Raw genomic sequence first — 18,093 nt, 5'->3', positions numbered from 1 at the left:
GTAGTCTGAGATTTCACCAAGACCTCTGACCAAAACCCCTTTAAGCTCAATTTTAGTGCTATCATATGGATAGAAGCAGTCTTTCAGATGAAAAAGTTCATTTGTTACTGCTTCCTCTCTAACTGCTGTACATTCAGCAAGGCTTTTCATCCCTGCTCCAAACCTTTTGGTTTCTCATGTTCGAGGATCCTTGCTTTCCTTCCAGTCACGTTCAGCCTAGACATGAAGCAGCACTCGGTCTTCCAGTAGGTGCCAGTATCTCCTTCTGAAAAGAGATGTGCGTGCATGGTTGGGATCCGGGCACACAGCAGAGGGCAGAAGGCACGCTCTGCCTTGGGGCTGCCAGACTCCAGCTCGGTATCGGTTGTATTTTAAGGCTCTTTCAGAGTCATTTTGTTCCCTCTCAGTACCAACAGCAAACAGTAGGGGAGGACACCTCAGTTCCCTGGGAACAGGCAGAGGAAGGAAAGTCACAGTACTCCCATTCCTTAAAGGAAGATGGATAGCTGATCCTGGGATTGTCGAGATTATATTATAGAGATGCTATCTTTGTTCTCCTGGAAGAACAAGGATGAAAACTTCAGACCAAAGAATACTTCCTTCCTTACTTTCTGAATGATAAGATAGGCTTTGAGTGCTCCAACAACCACCCTTGCAGGAGGATGTGAAGTTTTGATACAGCCTTGTGGCTGGAGATCCTTAGGTAGAGCAGGGCCATGAGAAGAGTCCTTGGTGCACCTGGATTTAATACTGAGGCTGTGGGACATCCAACACGCTGCATTGCATTAGCATGAAGCATGCTATGGGAATAGAAAGGCTTTTAAGTCTGCGCTCTTTGAGAATTAAATCTGAATAGTGCTTTTTTTTTTTTTTTAAATAAAGGAAACTTACTGTAGTTGTCTGAGTTATAAGGGAAGTTTTGCTAAAAGTTACACACAGATTGAGAAGGGAGCTTCTGAAATTCATCACTGCCATATTATGAGACCTAGTTTTCACTTGCATACGTTGTCAGATCTTAGCAGCACCTTCGGCTTTGAGAATTTCTGCTGCTCCATACCTGAGTGATGGCAGATGGTCTTTGTTTCTTAATGAAACTTTTTTTTCATGTGTGCAATGGAGTTGAAGTATTTGCTTCCAGGGAAGATTTTCCCTAACACCTGCTCTTCTCAGAGACAGCAATAGCATCAGCTAGCCATCTGCAACCATGGTTTTGCAAATGATGACTTCTTGGAGATCTCTGCTCAGACTTTTACATTCCCCTTCCCCAAAGCCATCCCAACACTGAAAATTTTAAGAGAAGCTGCCAAATTCAAAGAGAAGCTAAGGAAGGGAAATGTTGAGAGTTGTGCTTTGTTTCCCTAGAGGTATAAAACCCTATTCAAAACAAAGATCATATACATGACCTGGATACAAAAGACTGCAGCCTCAGATGCCCACTTGCTTAGCTTTCCCCCCACTACGAACCATAAGCAGAAGAGGAAGCAACAGGGGGAAGGGAGAACAGCATGAAATAGCATACAGTGTTGTTGGAGCAGGGAGGAGAACCAAAGCAGCGTAGCGGTTCAGTGCAGGCTCTGCAGTGCCCTGGCTCGCCGTTTCTCTGCTACGTATTGTCAGGCATTGTGCCAGAGATGCTGAGTACGTGAATAACTCATCTGCTGAAGGCCTGGGTTCGACCTTGCTCTGGAGTGCTGTCTGAACACCAGCTGCTCCTCCCCATCTTATTTCTTGGAATTTGCCTCCATTCATTCATTCTATCCTGCAGCTGCAGGAGCTGAATGGGTAAATGAGAGAGTAGTAAGAGAAAAAGCATGAGTGCCAGGAGAGGAACGTGAGCAGTCATTAAAAAACCCCAAACCACTGTTCCTGTCCTAAAAACAAAGCAAGTGCCCTGACATGTGGCCAGTCTGAAAATAGCCAGAGTGATGTGTGACAGATTTAGGTAAGTCAGACTGAAATACCCTGTTAGTTAAACACAGACATTTCAAATTTGATGAAAAACAGATGGTTCTCTTAATTAGAACATGAAATTCACAGCAATATCCAGCTGTTAAGCACTAATACAGAGCGTGATGAAAACTAGCTCCTTCCCCATTCAGGAGTGGCAGTACTTTGTGGGGCATGAACTGAAAGCAGTAGAAAGACCAAGCAAGACTCACTGTGCTTCCCCTTAGAGAGCCACTGGCCCCACACTGGGTCTCTGTGGCTCCTCTTCCCCTACACAGTAAGTCAGGGCAGAGCTTTTTTAGTATCCTTACACACACAACTGCACTGTATTCCCAATAACAGAGTCTTTCTAGCATACCCAGAAATTGCATGCAAGCACCTCTCTATTGCAAATACTTTCTGTGCTTGTATCAAAGCTGCAAAACTAACGGTGCTCTGGGCTGCAAAGGAGGCTAGAAGAGGCTGCACTACAAACAGGAGGCAGGACAAATAGCTTCAATCTCTGCAACAAAATTTAAATTTAATACTACAAAATTACACACAGTCACCCACAGGGCTGCTTACAAGTACTACTAGGAAAAACATCAAAGCAAAAGAGTTACCTTAGAAAGGTTTTGTCATGGTTGCTTGACATCATCTCCCCCCCACCCAAAGATTTTTTTGCCTTTTCATTTCCTTAGAAAAGTGATCTACCCATAACACAGGAATTACTCAGGAGTCTGGATGTGTGTTAGGAAAGAGGTCATGCACCTGTGACTATTCTTTAGTGGGGTTTTCAGTGTGTCCTCCTAGAAAGAAGACCAGTACCTCTATGATCTTGGCAGGACATACACCATCCCTGCACCTCACAAGTTTTCAGCACCCAAATAAAAAACCTGGAGAGCTGACATTGTGGAAACAGGCAGCTGAACAAACAGGCTTCCATACAAGAGCCGTGGAAAGGTCCAAAAAGAATCTGGTATTCATGACTCACTTCCCATTTTCCCCCAGATCCCCTGCAGGCAGCCAGAGCTCTGCTTGTGCCCTGAGGCCAAAGGGGACAAATGTCCCAAATTACAGAGAAACAGCGAAACCCACGAGATGCTGCTGAACTCTTCAGAGTCTCACAGACATGGGACAGAGCTGAGAGTCTGCTGGTACTGCACCCTGTGTTCCTCAAAGGTCTGGAAAAGAAAATGATCAGAAAGGAGCTCCAGTGTGCTGCCAGCACCTTTGCTGTGGTACTTACGGAGCTGAGGTCTATAAGTTCAGCCAAGTGATGATGAGGGGGATGCTAAGAACTGACACATTGGGAATGCAGGGCCAGGCAAAGCTTTGGGCTGCGCTGGGGCTGCAGAGGTCAAACAAGCTGCCTTGGAATTTGATCTTTCGGGACTCCTTCCTCAGCATCTCCCAGATGGCTGCTGCTTCCTTCTGGCACTCCCAGAGAGCAGTCAGGGCACAGACGTGAAATTCATCCCAGTACCTGCAGCAGAGAACCACACCATTAATCCCCTTGCTGTATCACAGCATGAAGGAGCAGGCAGAGTCCAGCCAGCCCTGCAAACATCTGCAGCCTCAATATTTTGTGTGAGTTATCCAGCCCCAGGACCAGCACAGAGAGCAGCCCAACAGGAAACACGCACTCCATTAAAGCTTAAAAGTTCAGCATCCCAACAAGACTTCCATGGAGAGCATGATGGGTGCTGTCCTGCTGGCCTAGCACACTCCAGCACTAGCCCTGTGCTGTGTCAACCCCTCAGCTTCTACTTATCTTTGCTGAAGAAGCAGCTGGCTCTGGAGAAGCTGCTTTTGAGCTGTTCCCAATAAGCTCTCTGCCCACAGCTGCAGAGCAATGGATGAGCTCCAGTTGCCCCCAGGTGAAGACAGCAGGCATCAGGTGGAGCAGTGCCTCCCTGCCTTGCATGGGAAGGACTGGAGCAGGCATCTCTGTCTGTTTGGGTTTGGTGTGCTGCTTTGTGAAGGTTTATTTAGGTTATTTCAGTTGCAGAGTGTTTGGGATTAGCAGAGCATTTGACTCAGTGCCAGAACCAAGGGCTGCTGTACAGTGCTGCATTGTGCTGGGGAGCAGATGATGACATCCTAGGAGATTGCTGTGTGAACAGCAGCACGACAGCGTGTCCCAGCACAGCTGAACTCACAGGTGAGGTCTCTGCTTTGTAGGTGCAAACCCACAAAATAAACCAGCAGGAGCCTGAAAGTCTCAGCGAATGCCATGGCCCGTGCTCAGCCCTGGAGCCACAGCCCTGGTGACTCCTCCAGCTGGCACAGGCAGCACTGGCTGGCAGAGCTCCCCAGCACCTGCAAGCAAGACCTCATAATGGTTCACCAGTGTGGTTTGAAGCTGTGGTTCCTCTCAGAATGATAACCTGTCCACAAGATAGATTAGGCTTTAAGCCATGCTTGCTGCCAACCTTCCCCAGATCTCCCTCCAAATAGAAGAGCAGTGGCTCTGCACCTTTCCCACCCAGGGCCACCAGGCTCACATCCCAGCCCAGCAGCGGAGCCCAGATCCCAGCATCAGAACAGCACAGCCTGGTTTTGTCTAAGTGCCCTGTGCTGGAGTTGGCACCTTCCTCCAGACACGCAGACGAGATAACTTTATTTAGTTTTCTTACCAAGCTTAAGTCAGAATGCCAGCTGTGATCCAGTTCATTAAACAGAGTCACTGTGGCAGAATAAATATCCTGAGATAATGAGAAAGCCTGCTGCCAGGCGAGGTGAGGGTTTAGCCTGACTCTCACCTTTGGGTAAAGGGTGGCACAAAGCAGCACCCAACCCACTTCTGCTTTTGGTCAGGGATGGCACATTGCAGTGTTTCACCCCACTCAGCCCCCCCTGCTCAGCTGCTGGGCTGCGGTCACACAGCCCTTAGGGAACCGAGATGTCCACACTGCTGGCACAATGCTCTCAGCTCCACTTCCACCCCCAAGTCATGTACCCAGAGAGAGGACCATGATTCTGGGAAGGCAGAGAAAGGATGGGGTTAAAGGTCAGTCATTCAGAAACAGTTCCTGGCAGGAAACTGGGACGTCATTGTCTTTTTCCTCTGGTCACAGCAGGTTTGTCATGCACTGTCATCACTTCACCAGGACCGGGGCAAGAAGTTCAGACTTTACAGGACTGGGACAAGCCAGGTTCTGAGCCTCTGCCCCACTGGGAAGATCCCTTCCTCCATCCCTCCTATTTTATGTCCCTGTTCAAACCCCCCTCCTACACATTTACCTGCCCTGGAGCTGCAAGTTTCAGCAGAGAAGAATCAGCCCTCAGTAGCCGGACACAGCACACACTGTGCTGCGTGCCCTGCTGTTCCCAACACCAAGAACCCACATGCTCAGAGACACAGTACTGAGCAATTCCCATTACATCCCAGCATCCTGCCATGTCCCAGGAAGGCAGCGCACTGTGAGCTGGTTTTTCTGTGCAGAAAGGGGAAGAAAGAGCAGGACATAGCCAGCTCCCATCTGCCTGATGCCTAGCAAGGAGACAGGCAAATAAACATGAAAGCAGTGGTTCACACGGCTGTACTCACCCACAGACCTTGCGCAGCCCCTGCAGCTCCATGCTGTCCTCCTCCCCGTATGTGGCCATGCTCTCTCCCAGCTTCAGGACGCAGTCAGAGACCCTTCGGTACACGTTGGCGCAGGCAGTGCCCGATGCCAGCAGCACGGCCAGGTGCCCTGCTGGCATCAAGGGGTTGGTGTGAGCATGGGACCGCTGGGGGCGGCACCCACCTCCTCCCTGGGGTGGCACAGGCAGGGGACCCCAGACCCAGACATCCCGGGCACAGGATGATCCCCACGCCCAGATCTCCCGAATCCAGACTGGACCTGGCTCTCATACTCAGATCCCAACCCAGATCCCAGCCCCGACCTTACCCAGCACAAGTAACGCAGCCGTGCCCCGCTGCCGCCCCATGCCACTACCCTCACTCCAGCCCTGCTACCCCCATGGCCTGCAGGATCCCCGCCCACCTCTGTGAGGAGGGCAGCCAGCTCTGGCCGTAGCTAATTAGTGGAATTGGCCATGGTTAATTAACAAGGAGGCCAAGCCGCCGCTAATGAGTGCCCATGGGCAGCCCAGTTCTCACTGCAGCCCTTTGCTAGCACTCATGGCTGCATGCAGCCTGCACCTCACATCGAAGCGCCCTGTGCCCACGGACCCCATTACACCCCTTTGCCAGCACTCGCCCCCCTAGCCTGAGAAAATGCAGCTCGGCACGTGGAGCTGCATGGGAAACTGGGATTTGGGGTCTCAAGGGGTAAGGTGCACCTGGTATCCCACACACACCCCATCCTCTGCTAAGCTTCCCAGACTCACGTAACCCTGCTTCTTCCCACAAATCCTCAGCTGTGCAGCCCTGCCCTTCCCAGTATTCCTAGCCTTGTGCAATCCTGTCCCTTTCCACAAACCCCTAGTTGTGCAACTCCATGCTGTGCAGCCCCAACACCATGCGATCCGAGTGCCATCTGCTGGACTGGCCCCGGTGTGCTGTGCAGTGTGCACTGCTCTGTGCAGAGCCGAAAGCCACCGTCAAACCAGGCTGCAGCTCTCACGTGGCACCCCAAACGTGCAGTAGGGCCCTCCAGCAGTGGAAACCTGGGCAGTGTGAGTATTGCTCTGGGTTCATGCTCTCTCCTCGTGCTCTTGCTCTTCAGTTGGTGCTTTTCTGTGCTTGTCCCAGTGTTGCTCTGAGAGCTGCCATTGCTGTGGGGCTGCAGCCACCCTCAGGCTGTGCTTTGAGGCCCCCGGGTAACCTAGTGCATCATGTTGAACAAAGCCTGAAGTGTGTGTGGCTTCAAAGCCTTCAACTTTAGCACCTCCAGCTAAAAAACGTTCTTTGTTGATTCTGGCACCAGCAGCTCCCATTGCTGTAATATCCTTAAGGGGATTACACGGTACTGTGCATCTCTACAGCCTGATCCTGGCTTTTGTCCAATGAGTCACTCTTCGGTTACTCCAGCCCAGATGGGAGCTGGAGGTTTCTGGAGCTTTGACAGCATCATTATGGGGCTGGTGGTGTCTGAGCCCCATGGGGATGAGCACAGCCTGTCCTGGGGTGTCCGGAGGAGAGACCTCCACCTCTCTGCACATATCTATCCCTGCACGTGGGGAGGGGCTGCTCTGACACCTCCAGCATTCTCCATCCGCTGAATCCAAAGCAGGGAGAAACCCCTTACAAGCACAGTGGAGACCCAAACTAAAAGCAGCTCTGAGGTAGACAGTCAGTGTTGGTAAGGCGTAGGCCACCCCCTTTATTTATAGCAGGAGGCCGAGTGCATCACCCCACAGGTCTCCTGGCAGCTCTTCTCCAACTCCTCAGGCAGCCCTGAAAGCAAAGCCAGCAGCTGACGAGCTGTGCTGGAGCTCAGGGGGATGGCCTCGCTCAGCGAGGGCAGTGCTCATACCGGTGGTGGTCACCGGGGGTAGCGGATGGTGAGCGTGCGCTCCAGGCTCTCTCCACAGGATCGGGTGCAGCAGGGCTTGACCCAGCGCTGGGCTGAAGGCCGGCACAGCACTTTGGGGGCCGGCATGTGGAAGCGCTGGGGAAGGGTCCCCAGTAAGTCCTGCTTGGCTTCCGCAGCTGCTGGTGGTGGGCTCGTCTCTGGTTCCATTGGTGCATCCGTGGTGCTGCTGGTCGAGCTGGTCTCAGCGTTGTCCACAGCCTCCTCCAGCTCTGGCAGGTGGTGACATTCCCTGAGTCCAGACCAAAAAGCATCCTGCATCTGTGCTGCCCAGAGGGGCTGTATGCCAGCACCAGGTGTGGTTGGGTCATGGCTCAGTGCACCCAATGGGCTGCACCTGTCTGCAGACCTCCATTAAGGCCAAACCCAGCACCCTCCCCGCACCACCCCAAATTCACACCCCTGGGCTCTATCCTGCTGTAGTCATTTCCCAGCAGAGCAGCAGGGCTGGGGCATGGGCTCTGCACCCTCACCTACCTGGGGAGCAGTGACGTGACACCGGGCAGCCCCTGTGCTGTGAGCGAGCGCCAGCAGTGCACAGCAACTGCGTGCAGCCGCTGCACCCTGCGGTTTGTGCTCTTCAGCAGCCGAAGCAGTGTCAGTGATTTCAGTGTCTGTGGGGCAGGAGGGCAGGGGTAGGGCTCAGAGCCCATCCCATGCCCCGCAGCCCCCACGGTGATGCCATGGGACCCTTACTTTCCAGACGCGGTTTTTCTGCTCCATGGTGCACAGCAGGCAGGGCTTGTCCCTGGGGTCTCCAGCCTGAGAGGGGGAGAAAACAGCATTGGGTCACAGATAGAGTTAGGGTCGCACCAAGCTCATCCCAGAGAGCATCATCTCACTGGGATGCCCTGGGCTTCCTTGGAGACGCAGCACCCCAAGCAGAGATGCTTAATTTGAGCAAGGGGTGGGCAATTAGTGGGGCCTTCTCCCAGCTCATGGTGTTGCCAAAGGCACATGGAGACCCCAACCCCTCTGATAGGGTCCCCTCCCTGTGATGTCCCCGTGGTGGTGGCTCAGGGAGTGCAGTGCCATGCCACAGGGTTGTACCTCCTGGGGTGCAGCTGATTTCATTTTGGGGCCTCAGATGGCAATGCAAAGCTGTGGGGAGAGGTGCTGGGGGCTGTTCTTGGCACTGCTGGTGGCCACAGTGTCATGGGCTGTGACCTCACTGTTCTGTGACACCAGAATTCCAGTCCCAGCACCCAGCTGTGCAAAGAGAATGGGGACAGCCCTGTAATGGCAGAGATGGATCAATAGAGAGACAGCTCAGTGGGAGATCAGCTTGATGGAGGGAGAGCTCAATAGGGGTACAGGGATGGAGTGGCTTAAGGGTGAGAAGAACACAGTGGCAAAGTGTGCTTGTCATACCCTGCATGTTGGGATGGCTCTTTCTCTGCGGTCCTTCTGGACACTAGCCTCTGTCCCAGCTCCACGCTGCCCCCAGCCTGTGCCAAGTGTCTCCTGGCTCCCTGGGGCTGAGGCTGTGTGGTGACATTGGAATGACAGGTCCAGTGCTGCAGGGCTCGCGGTGAGCCATGCCTTCCCCCAGCTCTGGCAGCCCATTCAATGTCAGTGGCTCCAATCTGGGCATCCATGCAGCCATCCCTGCCAGCTGGCTTCAACAGAAATGCAACACATGCTGGTGTGGGAGAAAAGTGCAGGGCTACGTCAGAAACAAGTATCCCTGAGGGGCAGTCTGTAGATCCTGCGGGAGCGAAAAGATTAAAAGAGTAAAAAGGGAACCCCCTACCCAAATGCACAGGGCAGTCACTGATGCGAGCAGCCACGCCTTGCCCTGTGGCTCTGCCAGATCCCATGCCACCAGCCTGCCATGAGGATGTCTGCATGGCATGGACCTGGGGATGCAGGGACACAGTGCTAGGTCAGAGCCCCCTGGGGACCACCAGACCTGGGGACACGGCCAAGAGCATGGCCCTGCTCCCCCCAGTGCTGTGGGAGCCTCATTTCTCAGCAGCCACATTCCTGTGAGGGTGTTTATGGCTTTGCTCTCTCCCTGCTGTCCCAGACTAAAATCTCCCTTTTAAGGAGCCCAGGGAATGCGGCTGCTGCAGCTTCGCAGGCTGCTCCCTTGCAATTTATTGCCTCAGAAAAAAAAGCCTTGCCTTGTTTTTCTCTTTGCTCCGCAATTTACCGAACGAGCCAAGCTGTGCCTCACTGCCAGCGCTGCTTGTGAGGATTACGATCGATTTTCCCCACGGAATGATTCACCTGCCTAACACCAGCTCACCTTTCGCTGTGCAGCTGCTCCCTCCCCAGCTCCATCCTCGCCTCCCGCCCCACACGCCCTGACTCACCTCCTGTTTGTTGCAAACCTGTAATAGAAGGGAGAAACCTGACCGGGAGCAGCAGGAGGAACAAGTCACGTTGCATTTTCTCTTGATGACGACCACACTTTGATGCTGGGTCTCCTGGAGACTTTTGGCAGGAGCTGAGTTCTCTGTCCCGGAAAGAAGATGTGTCATTCCCTACCTGGGCCAGTGACCCGGATCTCCTGGGGACACCTCCTGGGGACCAGGGCACTGTAGTTAGGGTGAGTCCTAGTGACACAGGACAATGCCATGGGCCTGCCCCAGCAGCACAAGTTGGGCAGAGATGTTCCATCCCTGTGGGTATCAATCAGAGGTTTGTTCTCAAAGCTCCCTACCTCGAGTGGGAACTCTCCATCACCTTCAGTGTTCCCTCTTGCCCTTTGGCCGGGAGCAGGCACATTTGGTCACGAGTGAGAATCATTACGTGGGGCCTTATCAGTTTAATTGGAATAAAATGAGTGCCCTGCTGAGCTGCACTGCTTGTGCCGGAGAGCTGGGATGAGTCAGGCTGTGGGTGGCTGATATCATGGCTCCCAGCCCCCTCCCAGCCGGGCAGGATGGAGCATAGGGATGCCTGCATGTGGGTCCCTCAGCACCACCAGTGCTGTGCCCGGAGTGGGGACATGGGGAGCACAGAGCCCCAGGGACCTTGGGGTACTGCAGGGAGTCCTGAGCAAGGGAGCAGCCTCAGTGTGCCGTGGTGGGGAAGCGGTGCCAGTGGGTGCAGACATTGCACATAGCACAGAGTTGAGCTCATTCCCTGGCCCTACTCTTGCCTTCGCAGCAAGGGTCAGCGGGGACGGCTGACAGGGTGGGCACACTGCCTGGTGTGGGCTGGAAGCAAGCCAAGCCTGCAGGTACTCACATCCACACCAAAGCTCACCCCTTGTCACCAACATCACCTGCACGAGGTGACACCAGCAGCTGTGGGAAGCACAGGCAACAGGTCTCCAGCTCAGCCCAGCTTCTAGCAAGCGGGGCAGACAGCAAAGACAACAGAAGGATGCAAACAACGCCCGGCGATTCCTTTTAGCCAGAGAATAATAATAATAATAGTAATAATAATAGTAATAATAATAGTAATAATAATAATAATAAAGGACGCAGCGAGCAGAGCGTGCATCCTCATCCCTTGCAACGGGGCCTCCGCACGGCAGCCAGACCCGCAGAGACCCCGCCGGGCTCCGGCACCCACGCAGCCCCCCGAGCTCCGCGCACCGCCCGCTCGCTGGCACCGCCCCGCAGCACCGAGCACCGCCCCGCAGCGCGGCCATGGGCGAGCGGCAGCCCCGCGCTGAAGCCGGCCCGGGCTCAGCAGCCGCCGCCGTATGTCGGGCGCCGGGGCTCGGAGCCGCAGCCGGCGGCTGCCCGGTGAGTGCTGGGCGAGGCGGAGTGCGGGGGAGCGTTCGGAGGGCGGGGGAGCGGGGTCGGGAGGGTGGGATCCCCTCCCGCTGCCCTGTAACGTGCTGTAGTGGCTGCTTGCCGAGCGGCGATGCCCCCCCCGAACTCCTACCACCCCAAATCTTGGCTCGCCCCGCAGCTGCGGCTTGCTGGTCCGGCTGCTTTGGAAAGGGGATGCGTGGAAAGCCCCGAGCCCGGGATGGGGATGCGCAGTGGGAGAACTTGCTTGGGAAGCGACTGAGTTCGGGGACCTGTTAGCCGCAGGACGGGAGCAGAGGCGGCTGTCCGTGAGCCCCCCGGAGCACCAGGTGCCCCCGCACCAGCAGGGTTTAAAGGGTGAAGAGAGCGAGCAGAGCAAAGCGCGAACAGCGGTGTGGGACGACTGGGAGCCGTACCCCCGCCTGCACGCCGAGCCTTTCCCTTCCCGCACGCCGTGCTGCCCTCCCGGCTTTTTCATCCTCCCGCAGCTGTAAGAATTGAATCAGGGCCCCGTAAATAGCAGGGTCTTATGACACAGCCTCTGCTGGGTAAAAGAGCTCTGGGCGGCAGGGATATTTTTAGTGCTGAGACGCAGGAGATTTGGAGATGACTTGGAGGAGTGCAGGCGATGAAACCGCTGCACAGAGGGGTTATAAAGTGCCGTGTCCTCCCCGTCTCACCCCTCCTCGCTTTTCCCAGCGAACTGCTCTGCCAAAACCACCGCTTCCCTTCCACTCTTCTGGTGCATTTCCTCTCACCAAGGCTGTGGTTATTTTTTGCTTTGCTGCAACACGAGGTCAGGAAAGCTGACTGAGAAGGGACAGTGCAGGGAATTCATGCTCAGGCGGCCACGGTGTCCAAGTATCCCATTTCCACGTGCATGACCCTGAACGCTTCTCTGCAGCATTCCCAGCTTTCCACTCCAGCTGCTTCTCCAAAGGCTAAAGGAGCAGAGAGCCCTTGGGACTTACCCTTGCTCTGCCATGTTTTTGCTGGGGCAGGGCCGACAAGAAGAGGCCCGTATCTGTGCAGGGTTGCCTGGAGGATACTGTGGCAGTCGAGGAGCTGCATCTTCCCTGCTCCAGTCTCCCCGTGTCCTGCAAGCCTGGCAGCTGGGGGTGCCCCGGTCCTTTCCAGAGGTGCAGGGTCAGATTTTGGTCCGGGGCAAGTGCAGGGAGAAGGGCTGAGGTAGCTGAGCTAGGTTGTTCCCACTCATTTGTTCTGTAGGGAGCAGGGAACCGGTCCATGCTTGGCGTGATCCCTCATTTGAACTCCCCTCAACCCCTTTTTTCCCTACTGAAAAATAATCTCAGCTCCTTTGAAATTTCTGCAAGGAATTGAAGAGCTGAATTTCTTCTTTTCAGCTTTTCAGGCCGTCCCCACCCCCATTTGGCCTTGTGCCTCCACTAACAAGCCTTCTCCTAGCCCAAAATACACCCCTTCTATTCACGGGCCCAGAGGGGGGTTTGTACTGAGATCCTGCAGGAAAAGGAGAAATGCAAAACGTGTCCATTTCCCACAGAAACACAGCCAGGCAACGGCAACACGTTCTGCTCCCAGCCTGAGTGAGGGTTTGGCACTTTTCAGCCGGTGCTCCCTCGAACTCCGTTCTGCCCTCACCCCATGCCAGCAGCATCCCAGGAGCTCTCCCTTCCCTCGCATAGCCCAGCGAGCTGTGAGAGCCGGAAGGATCTGCGGGCAGCGGGGTGCTCGTGGCCGAGCTTCAGCCATCGGGGAGGGCCTGGCTGTGCATGCAGATAAGCTTCTGGTCCCATGGCTGAGAGGCTGTAGCAATAACCATGACAATAGTAATGAAAGCCAGGCCACCAGCAGGTACTGACAAATCCCCCGCGGAGCACAGGGGCCGCACTGTGCATGTGAACGTGTCGCTCGGTGGGAACATGCCAGCAGGATGAGACAATCCCCACGCTGACAGTGGGAGCATGACCGGCCGTCACATGGCGAAGGGCAGCGGCAGGGAACGCTGCTCTCCTTTATGTCTCCAGCCAGGACTGCTGGGGAGCAGCTACACTAGTGAGGCTGTTTGCTCCCTGTGTGCCTGGAAGAGCCCTGGGAGGCGGGGAAGGCTCCATCCCCGACTCTCACCGTGGTCACGGGTCAGGCAGGGCTGAGCTGTGCAGCTGCTGTGTTATGCACATAATAGCAGCTCAGAGCTCGTGCTCAGCACCCCAGCTCGTGCTCAAAAACAAGTTCATAAAAAAAACAGGTCCGGCTAATTCTTCCCACAAGAGAAATCCTGGCATGCCTTCTCTGTGCACCACAGGAATGTTGCCACCAGCACTTGTCCTGGCTGACCCCATCGTGCCCTTATCCCATGTATCAGTCGTGATGGGGAAGAGAGGGGCAGTGGGAAGGTGAATGGCAAGGATCAGCCGAGCTCGTGGCACTACAGGCAGCACCTGCTGGCATTTGATTTATTTTGTATTTGTACTGCGTGAGGATTTAGAAACCCTCCATCTTACCTTGAAATTAGGGTACCTTTGGGAAGGTGCTGCACAGAGAGCTGGTCCATACCTCCAAACTGGGAGCTTGAAATAAGGCAATGAGGTAGACAGATGACGGGTTGCCTCTTCCTACTGAGTATAAAACCAGCACAGCCTGAGCCCAGCCCCCTGCAGCAGCCCAACAGACTCCCCCCATCCCAGGATGCACGGGCTGTTTGCTACAGATGGGGCACAGCTGGGCTGGGCAGCGCTTGGCCTGGCAGAGACAGGGCTGACTCCAACAGCTGTGTGGGATCAGCTCTGTAATTAGTGTCATGGTCAGCCAGTCCCTTCCTTGTCCCTGGCTTCCTTACTCTTTGCTTGGCCCTACTGCAGGTGGTAAGGCAAAAAACTCCCTTGTGCCCTATGAAGCAGCAGCACTGGGATGCAGCTATGAAAGCTTAACCTGAACCCTGCTTCTGCCATCACGGCTATCAGCCTGGGCTCTACACCTGTATGGTTGCCCAGTGGTCAGACAGCAAAGCAAAGGCCCCTTCAGGCAGCCAGGATTGCTGTCCTGGCATTGCCTTGCTGAAGACCACAGCTGCTTACAGAAAGTGTGTTATGACCAGACCTGAGTGCTCTGTGCTGCATGCAGAACATGGTTCAGCAAAAGGATGCCCCAGAGAATGGCATGCAGAGGGCACAGAAGCCCTAAAAGAGTTCTGAGATGATGTGACATTTATCCCCAGAATAACACACCAGGCCCACCACCTCCCTCCAGTCTGCGTCCTGCCACTAAGCGTTGCTGACAGCCACCTGCTGTCCCTGCCCCTGCTGCTCCCAGACAGGGAGGGGATGCTGGGCGCTGCCTGCTGCTTGATTCCCTTCACCCCACCCCGAGGAGTGGAGGGTTTGGGCTGTGCTCAGACAGAGCAGGGGATGTTTGTTTGGTTTCCTTGGTTACTGCACTGCCTGCTCCAGTAATCACATTTTCCTTATGCTGGCTGGGCCAAGAGCTGCAGGGAGGAAATCTGGAACAACTGAGGTCAAACACCAGCCTGGGAACAGCCAGGGCCACTGGCTATGGTTCATCTGTGGCATTTGGGTCCTCGCCATTGTGGGTACCCAACCCAAAAGGGACGTACCAGGTCCTGGGATGCAGCAACAACTCCCTGCTGCTTTCCTTCAACAACTGCCCAAGGGCTTCTTCACTCCCATGTGAGCCAGGGACACAGGCACCAGCGCTGAACTGCAGGAGGAATTAAAGGAATGAAAATGTTTGTGCAGGCAGAAGCCAAGCTGGCTGTGCAAGTAGGGGATGTGAGTGGGGGAGCCTGCGAGCGTGGGTGCGGCTGTATTTATGGCAGGGGTGGCAGTGGGAGTGAGCGTGTGCAGGGGTAACAAGGCTGCTAATGCTTTTTATTCCTTATGCATTCCTCAGCCCAGGAAGCCTGGAGCACTAATGCCAATTCTTGTTCCAGGGAATTTCCCCTGCATGTCAGTGTTCACAGACAACGCTGATTTGCAGCAAGAAAGATGAATTTTAAACATGTGCTTAAAATGACTGATCTCACATCAACACCCTTTTCCCCCACGATAATTTACTTCAGCAGCAGTGAAAACAGCATATGAGCTCCCAGCTCCTGGCTTCCCAACACTCAGAAGTGAAAGCCGAGGCTCCAGCATGGCAAGTGCCACTGCCACTCTTGCACATAGCATCCATTCATAGTGACCAGATCAATGTGCACCAGCAAAGCAGAGCAGAGAGAACCACCTACCCAGTGCTGAGTGAGCAGGCACGGGCAGAAGGGCTTGTCAGCCTGCCTGGCCTGACCCTCCTTGCCTTCATCCCCAGACATGGAGCCGGGGCAGCGCAGCCTGGATGCGGAGCAGATGCAGCAGCAGCAGCAGTTGAAACTACGGGAGCGGCAGAAATTCTTTGAGGAGGTTTTCCAGCATGAAGTGGATTTTTTCTTCCCTGTGTCTCACCTGCAGCTGGAGCATCGGAGACGTAAGTGCTGTGGGCAGTGGAGCAGGGCTAGACATGCTTCAGGGAGCAGGTACAGGTTAGAGATTGGCAGGATGTCCCCGGTCTAAAGGCAGCCAGGGACAGCATGTCCTGCACAGACAGGGCCACACATGCTGCGTGTGGGTGTGCATATGGATTACTCACTCCACTTAACAAAGGCTCTGAACTGGGGTACCCAGGCTGGCTGCCTGCATAGTTACTGGCTCCTCCAGACAGCAGTTTGGAGCTGGGATTGCAGTGACAGCAGAGTTTTCCAGGGGATGTTTTTAAGCAAATGTGATTCTCATGTGGACCTCTTTCCAGCAGGTGCAATTTGGTTCTCCACTGCAAGGCTGGCCTCCCATTTTGGGGTTCTTCATGAAATCCATGGGCCAGACAGGCTTGCATGGGCTATTGGTGCTCTTTGCCTGACACTAGCACTCACCTTTTTGCTGACCTCTGTCTCTGCAGCCCCTTTGGGAAGCATTTCCTCCATGGAGGTGAATGTGGACGTGCTGGAGCAGATGGACATGATGGACCTGTCAGACCAGGACACTGTGGATGTGTTTCTGGCCTGTGGGACAGAGGAAAGCAGCGTTTCTGGGCCCCTGACAGGTATGAGCAGTCTGAGCCCTTTGTGGTCCAGACCAGGAGCTCTTCCTGCCTCCAGCATCTCCACCAGCTTCTTCAGCCTTGGCCACCTTGACCTGTCCCAGTGCTCCTTGTACATGTGCACATACACACATCTTCCATACAAAGACAGTCACTTGGTGCTGGTTACCATGAGGTTGGCAAGACCTCACCCTGGGCTAGTCCATGCCACTATCCACCTCCGCAGCCCAGAGGTAAAAACCCTGTAAATATATTGCACTGCAGAAGATAAGAGAGCCCAAGCACAGACAGCCGAATGAGCTAGCAGCAAAGCTGGGCAGAAGTCCTACAGGGAAAGCCCCGCATGCCAGCATCTTCCTCCCCACACACATGTACTGCAGCGAGTCACCAAGGCCAAGCCAGACATTTCCCCAGCACATCCTGTGACTGCAGCTGATGGCCTCACACAGCATGGCTCTGAGCCGTGCTTCACACAAGACAGAGAAGGCTCTACTACCAAAAATGGGGAAGGAATGCAAGGCACAGCCCAGAGCCAAGCCAGGGGGGTGAGATGGGGAATGGCTACAGCAGCCACACAGATCCCACAGCACCCCAAAGAGGGGTGAAGGAGAAAATGTGGCCTACAGATGAATAACTTGTGTGTGCGGGGGTGCTATTTTTGAAATTTCGGGGGGAAGAAGCCTCCAGAAGCCTTTTTTCTTTCTTCTCTTACCTCTCTCTCCTCCAGGAGCAGATGCCAGCCAGTGCCAAGAGGAAATCACCCTGCAAGTGCCCAATGCAGCTGAGACCAAGTCACGCATTTCTTCCACGTCCTCAGTTTCCACGGATCCCAACAGCCTGGACACCAGCGAGGAGGGGGCTGAGACCCCCGTGGTGCAGTCAGATGAGGAGGACCTGCAGGAGGACAGTCCTAAAGAGCTAGCAAGAAGCTAGCAGCCAGCTCTGCCCTACTCCCAGCCTCTTCTGGATGGACCTGCCAGCCTGGAGGAAGGAAAGCTGCTGGCACTCAGTAAACCCCATCCTGGACTGCTGCCTCGCAGGAGAGGAGAGATAGTTTTCCCCTCCTCTCCCTCTGCAGGTTCTCCTGGCATGCAAGGGAGAAGCAAAGGGGTATTGTAGGCTCCCAAAATTAACTCTTCAGGCTTTACTGCTAACACTCCCTTGCTTCATTCCCCTCAAATGCTCAGCATCCCACAGCCCCACCATTCCCAGAAACCATCCCTTGGGATCCCAGCTCCCATTGTCCCACTGACAAGCACCCTATCCAGACAAGCATTTAACAACGGCATACAGAGAAATAACACTCCTATCTAACCAAGCAGTGGGTGTGTGTGTTACTGGGAGAAAACAGCACTGGGGTGAAGGTTAGGTGGGGACTGCAGGAGGGAGAGAGTTATAAAGCAAGTGTGCTGGAGTGCCACTTGGGAGCAAACTAATACAGTTCTCCTGCTATGCATCCCAGCTCCAGCACAGTGTGAAGTCCTGCATGCAGGGAACAGGCAGCACAAACTTCTGCTTTCTCTGCAAAGCAGGTCATGTGTGGGTGGGCAGGTCACCATGAAGTGCTGCATCCATGAGGCAAGCAGCCAGAGGCTGCAGCATAGCACAGGTGACCTCAAGAGATTTGCTGGTGACCTGCGACTACCAGGATGATTTCCTATGCAAACTGGCTGACAGAGTCCATCAGCATACACAGCATCAGCTGCTGCTGGAACACAGTACAGGAACATCATCCTGGCTGGAGGCTGATTTGGAGGAGCGCAGGAGGAGCCATTGCAGCGGAGCCCTGTTGCAGCTTGCCTCACTGGTTTCCTGTGAGCCAGGACAGGCAGGGCCTACTACCTCTATCAGCAGATGTAGGCTGGGAAAGTGCTGTCACTGCCTCTGCTGCATCAGCAGAG

At 54.6% G+C, this 18,093-nt stretch overlaps 3 protein-coding genes across 11 annotated transcripts; 1 reads left to right on the top strand and 2 right to left on the bottom strand.

Annotated features, from left to right (window-relative positions):
* Positions 1-1,963: 1,963 nt before the first annotated feature.
* LOC146542954 (neuritin-like) lies at positions 1,964-7,039 on the bottom strand. Of its 2 annotated transcripts, none has more exons than XM_031556519.2 (3): positions 6,547-7,039; positions 5,480-5,630; positions 1,964-3,412 (listed from the first exon to the last, which is right to left on the bottom strand). In XM_031556519.2, exons 1-3 carry the CDS (start codon positions 6,575-6,577, stop codon positions 3,187-3,189), a joined length of 408 nt encoding a protein of 135 aa, XP_031412379.2. In that variant the 5' UTR covers positions 6,578-7,039; the 3' UTR covers positions 1,964-3,186. The 2 variants fall into 2 exon arrangements, with proteins under 2 accessions (XP_031412379.2, XP_085097351.1); XM_085241225.1 differs by having other exon boundaries at positions 1,969-3,412; positions 5,480-5,627.
* Positions 7,040-7,176: 137 nt separating this feature from the next.
* On the bottom strand, positions 7,177-14,896 carry TP53TG5 (TP53 target 5). 8 transcript variants are annotated; one of them, XM_085241219.1, is made up of 6 exons: positions 14,718-14,896; positions 13,609-13,722; positions 8,784-9,873; positions 8,109-8,174; positions 7,890-8,026; positions 7,177-7,644 (listed from the first exon to the last, which is right to left on the bottom strand). In XM_085241219.1, the coding sequence occupies exons 3-6, from the start codon at positions 8,976-8,978 to the stop codon at positions 7,365-7,367; spliced, it is 678 nt and encodes a 225-aa protein (XP_085097345.1). In that variant the 5' UTR covers positions 8,979-9,873; positions 13,609-13,722; positions 14,718-14,896; the 3' UTR covers positions 7,177-7,364. The 8 variants fall into 8 exon arrangements, with proteins under 8 accessions (XP_085097345.1, XP_085097346.1, XP_085097341.1 ...); XM_085241220.1 differs by lacking the exons at positions 13,609-13,722; positions 14,718-14,896 and adding an exon at positions 10,081-11,017 and having other exon boundaries at positions 7,177-7,276; positions 7,356-7,644; XM_085241215.1 differs by having other exon boundaries at positions 11,542-14,896.
* Positions 10,960-17,510, top strand: DBNDD2 (dysbindin domain containing 2). Its single transcript, XM_085241222.1, has 4 exons — positions 10,960-11,116; positions 15,428-15,583; positions 16,052-16,195; positions 16,920-17,510. Exons 1-4 carry the CDS (start codon positions 11,074-11,076, stop codon positions 17,123-17,125), a joined length of 549 nt encoding a protein of 182 aa, XP_085097348.1. The 5' UTR covers positions 10,960-11,073; the 3' UTR covers positions 17,126-17,510.
* Positions 17,511-18,093: the final 583 nt, after the last annotated feature.

This window comes from Meleagris gallopavo, chromosome 22 (genome assembly GCF_905368555.1).
Source record: "Meleagris gallopavo chromosome 22, MGAL_WU_HG_1.1, whole genome shotgun sequence".
Taxonomy (NCBI): Eukaryota; Metazoa; Chordata; class Aves; order Galliformes; family Phasianidae; genus Meleagris; species Meleagris gallopavo.
This window is presented reverse-complemented; position numbering and strand designations above follow the sequence as displayed.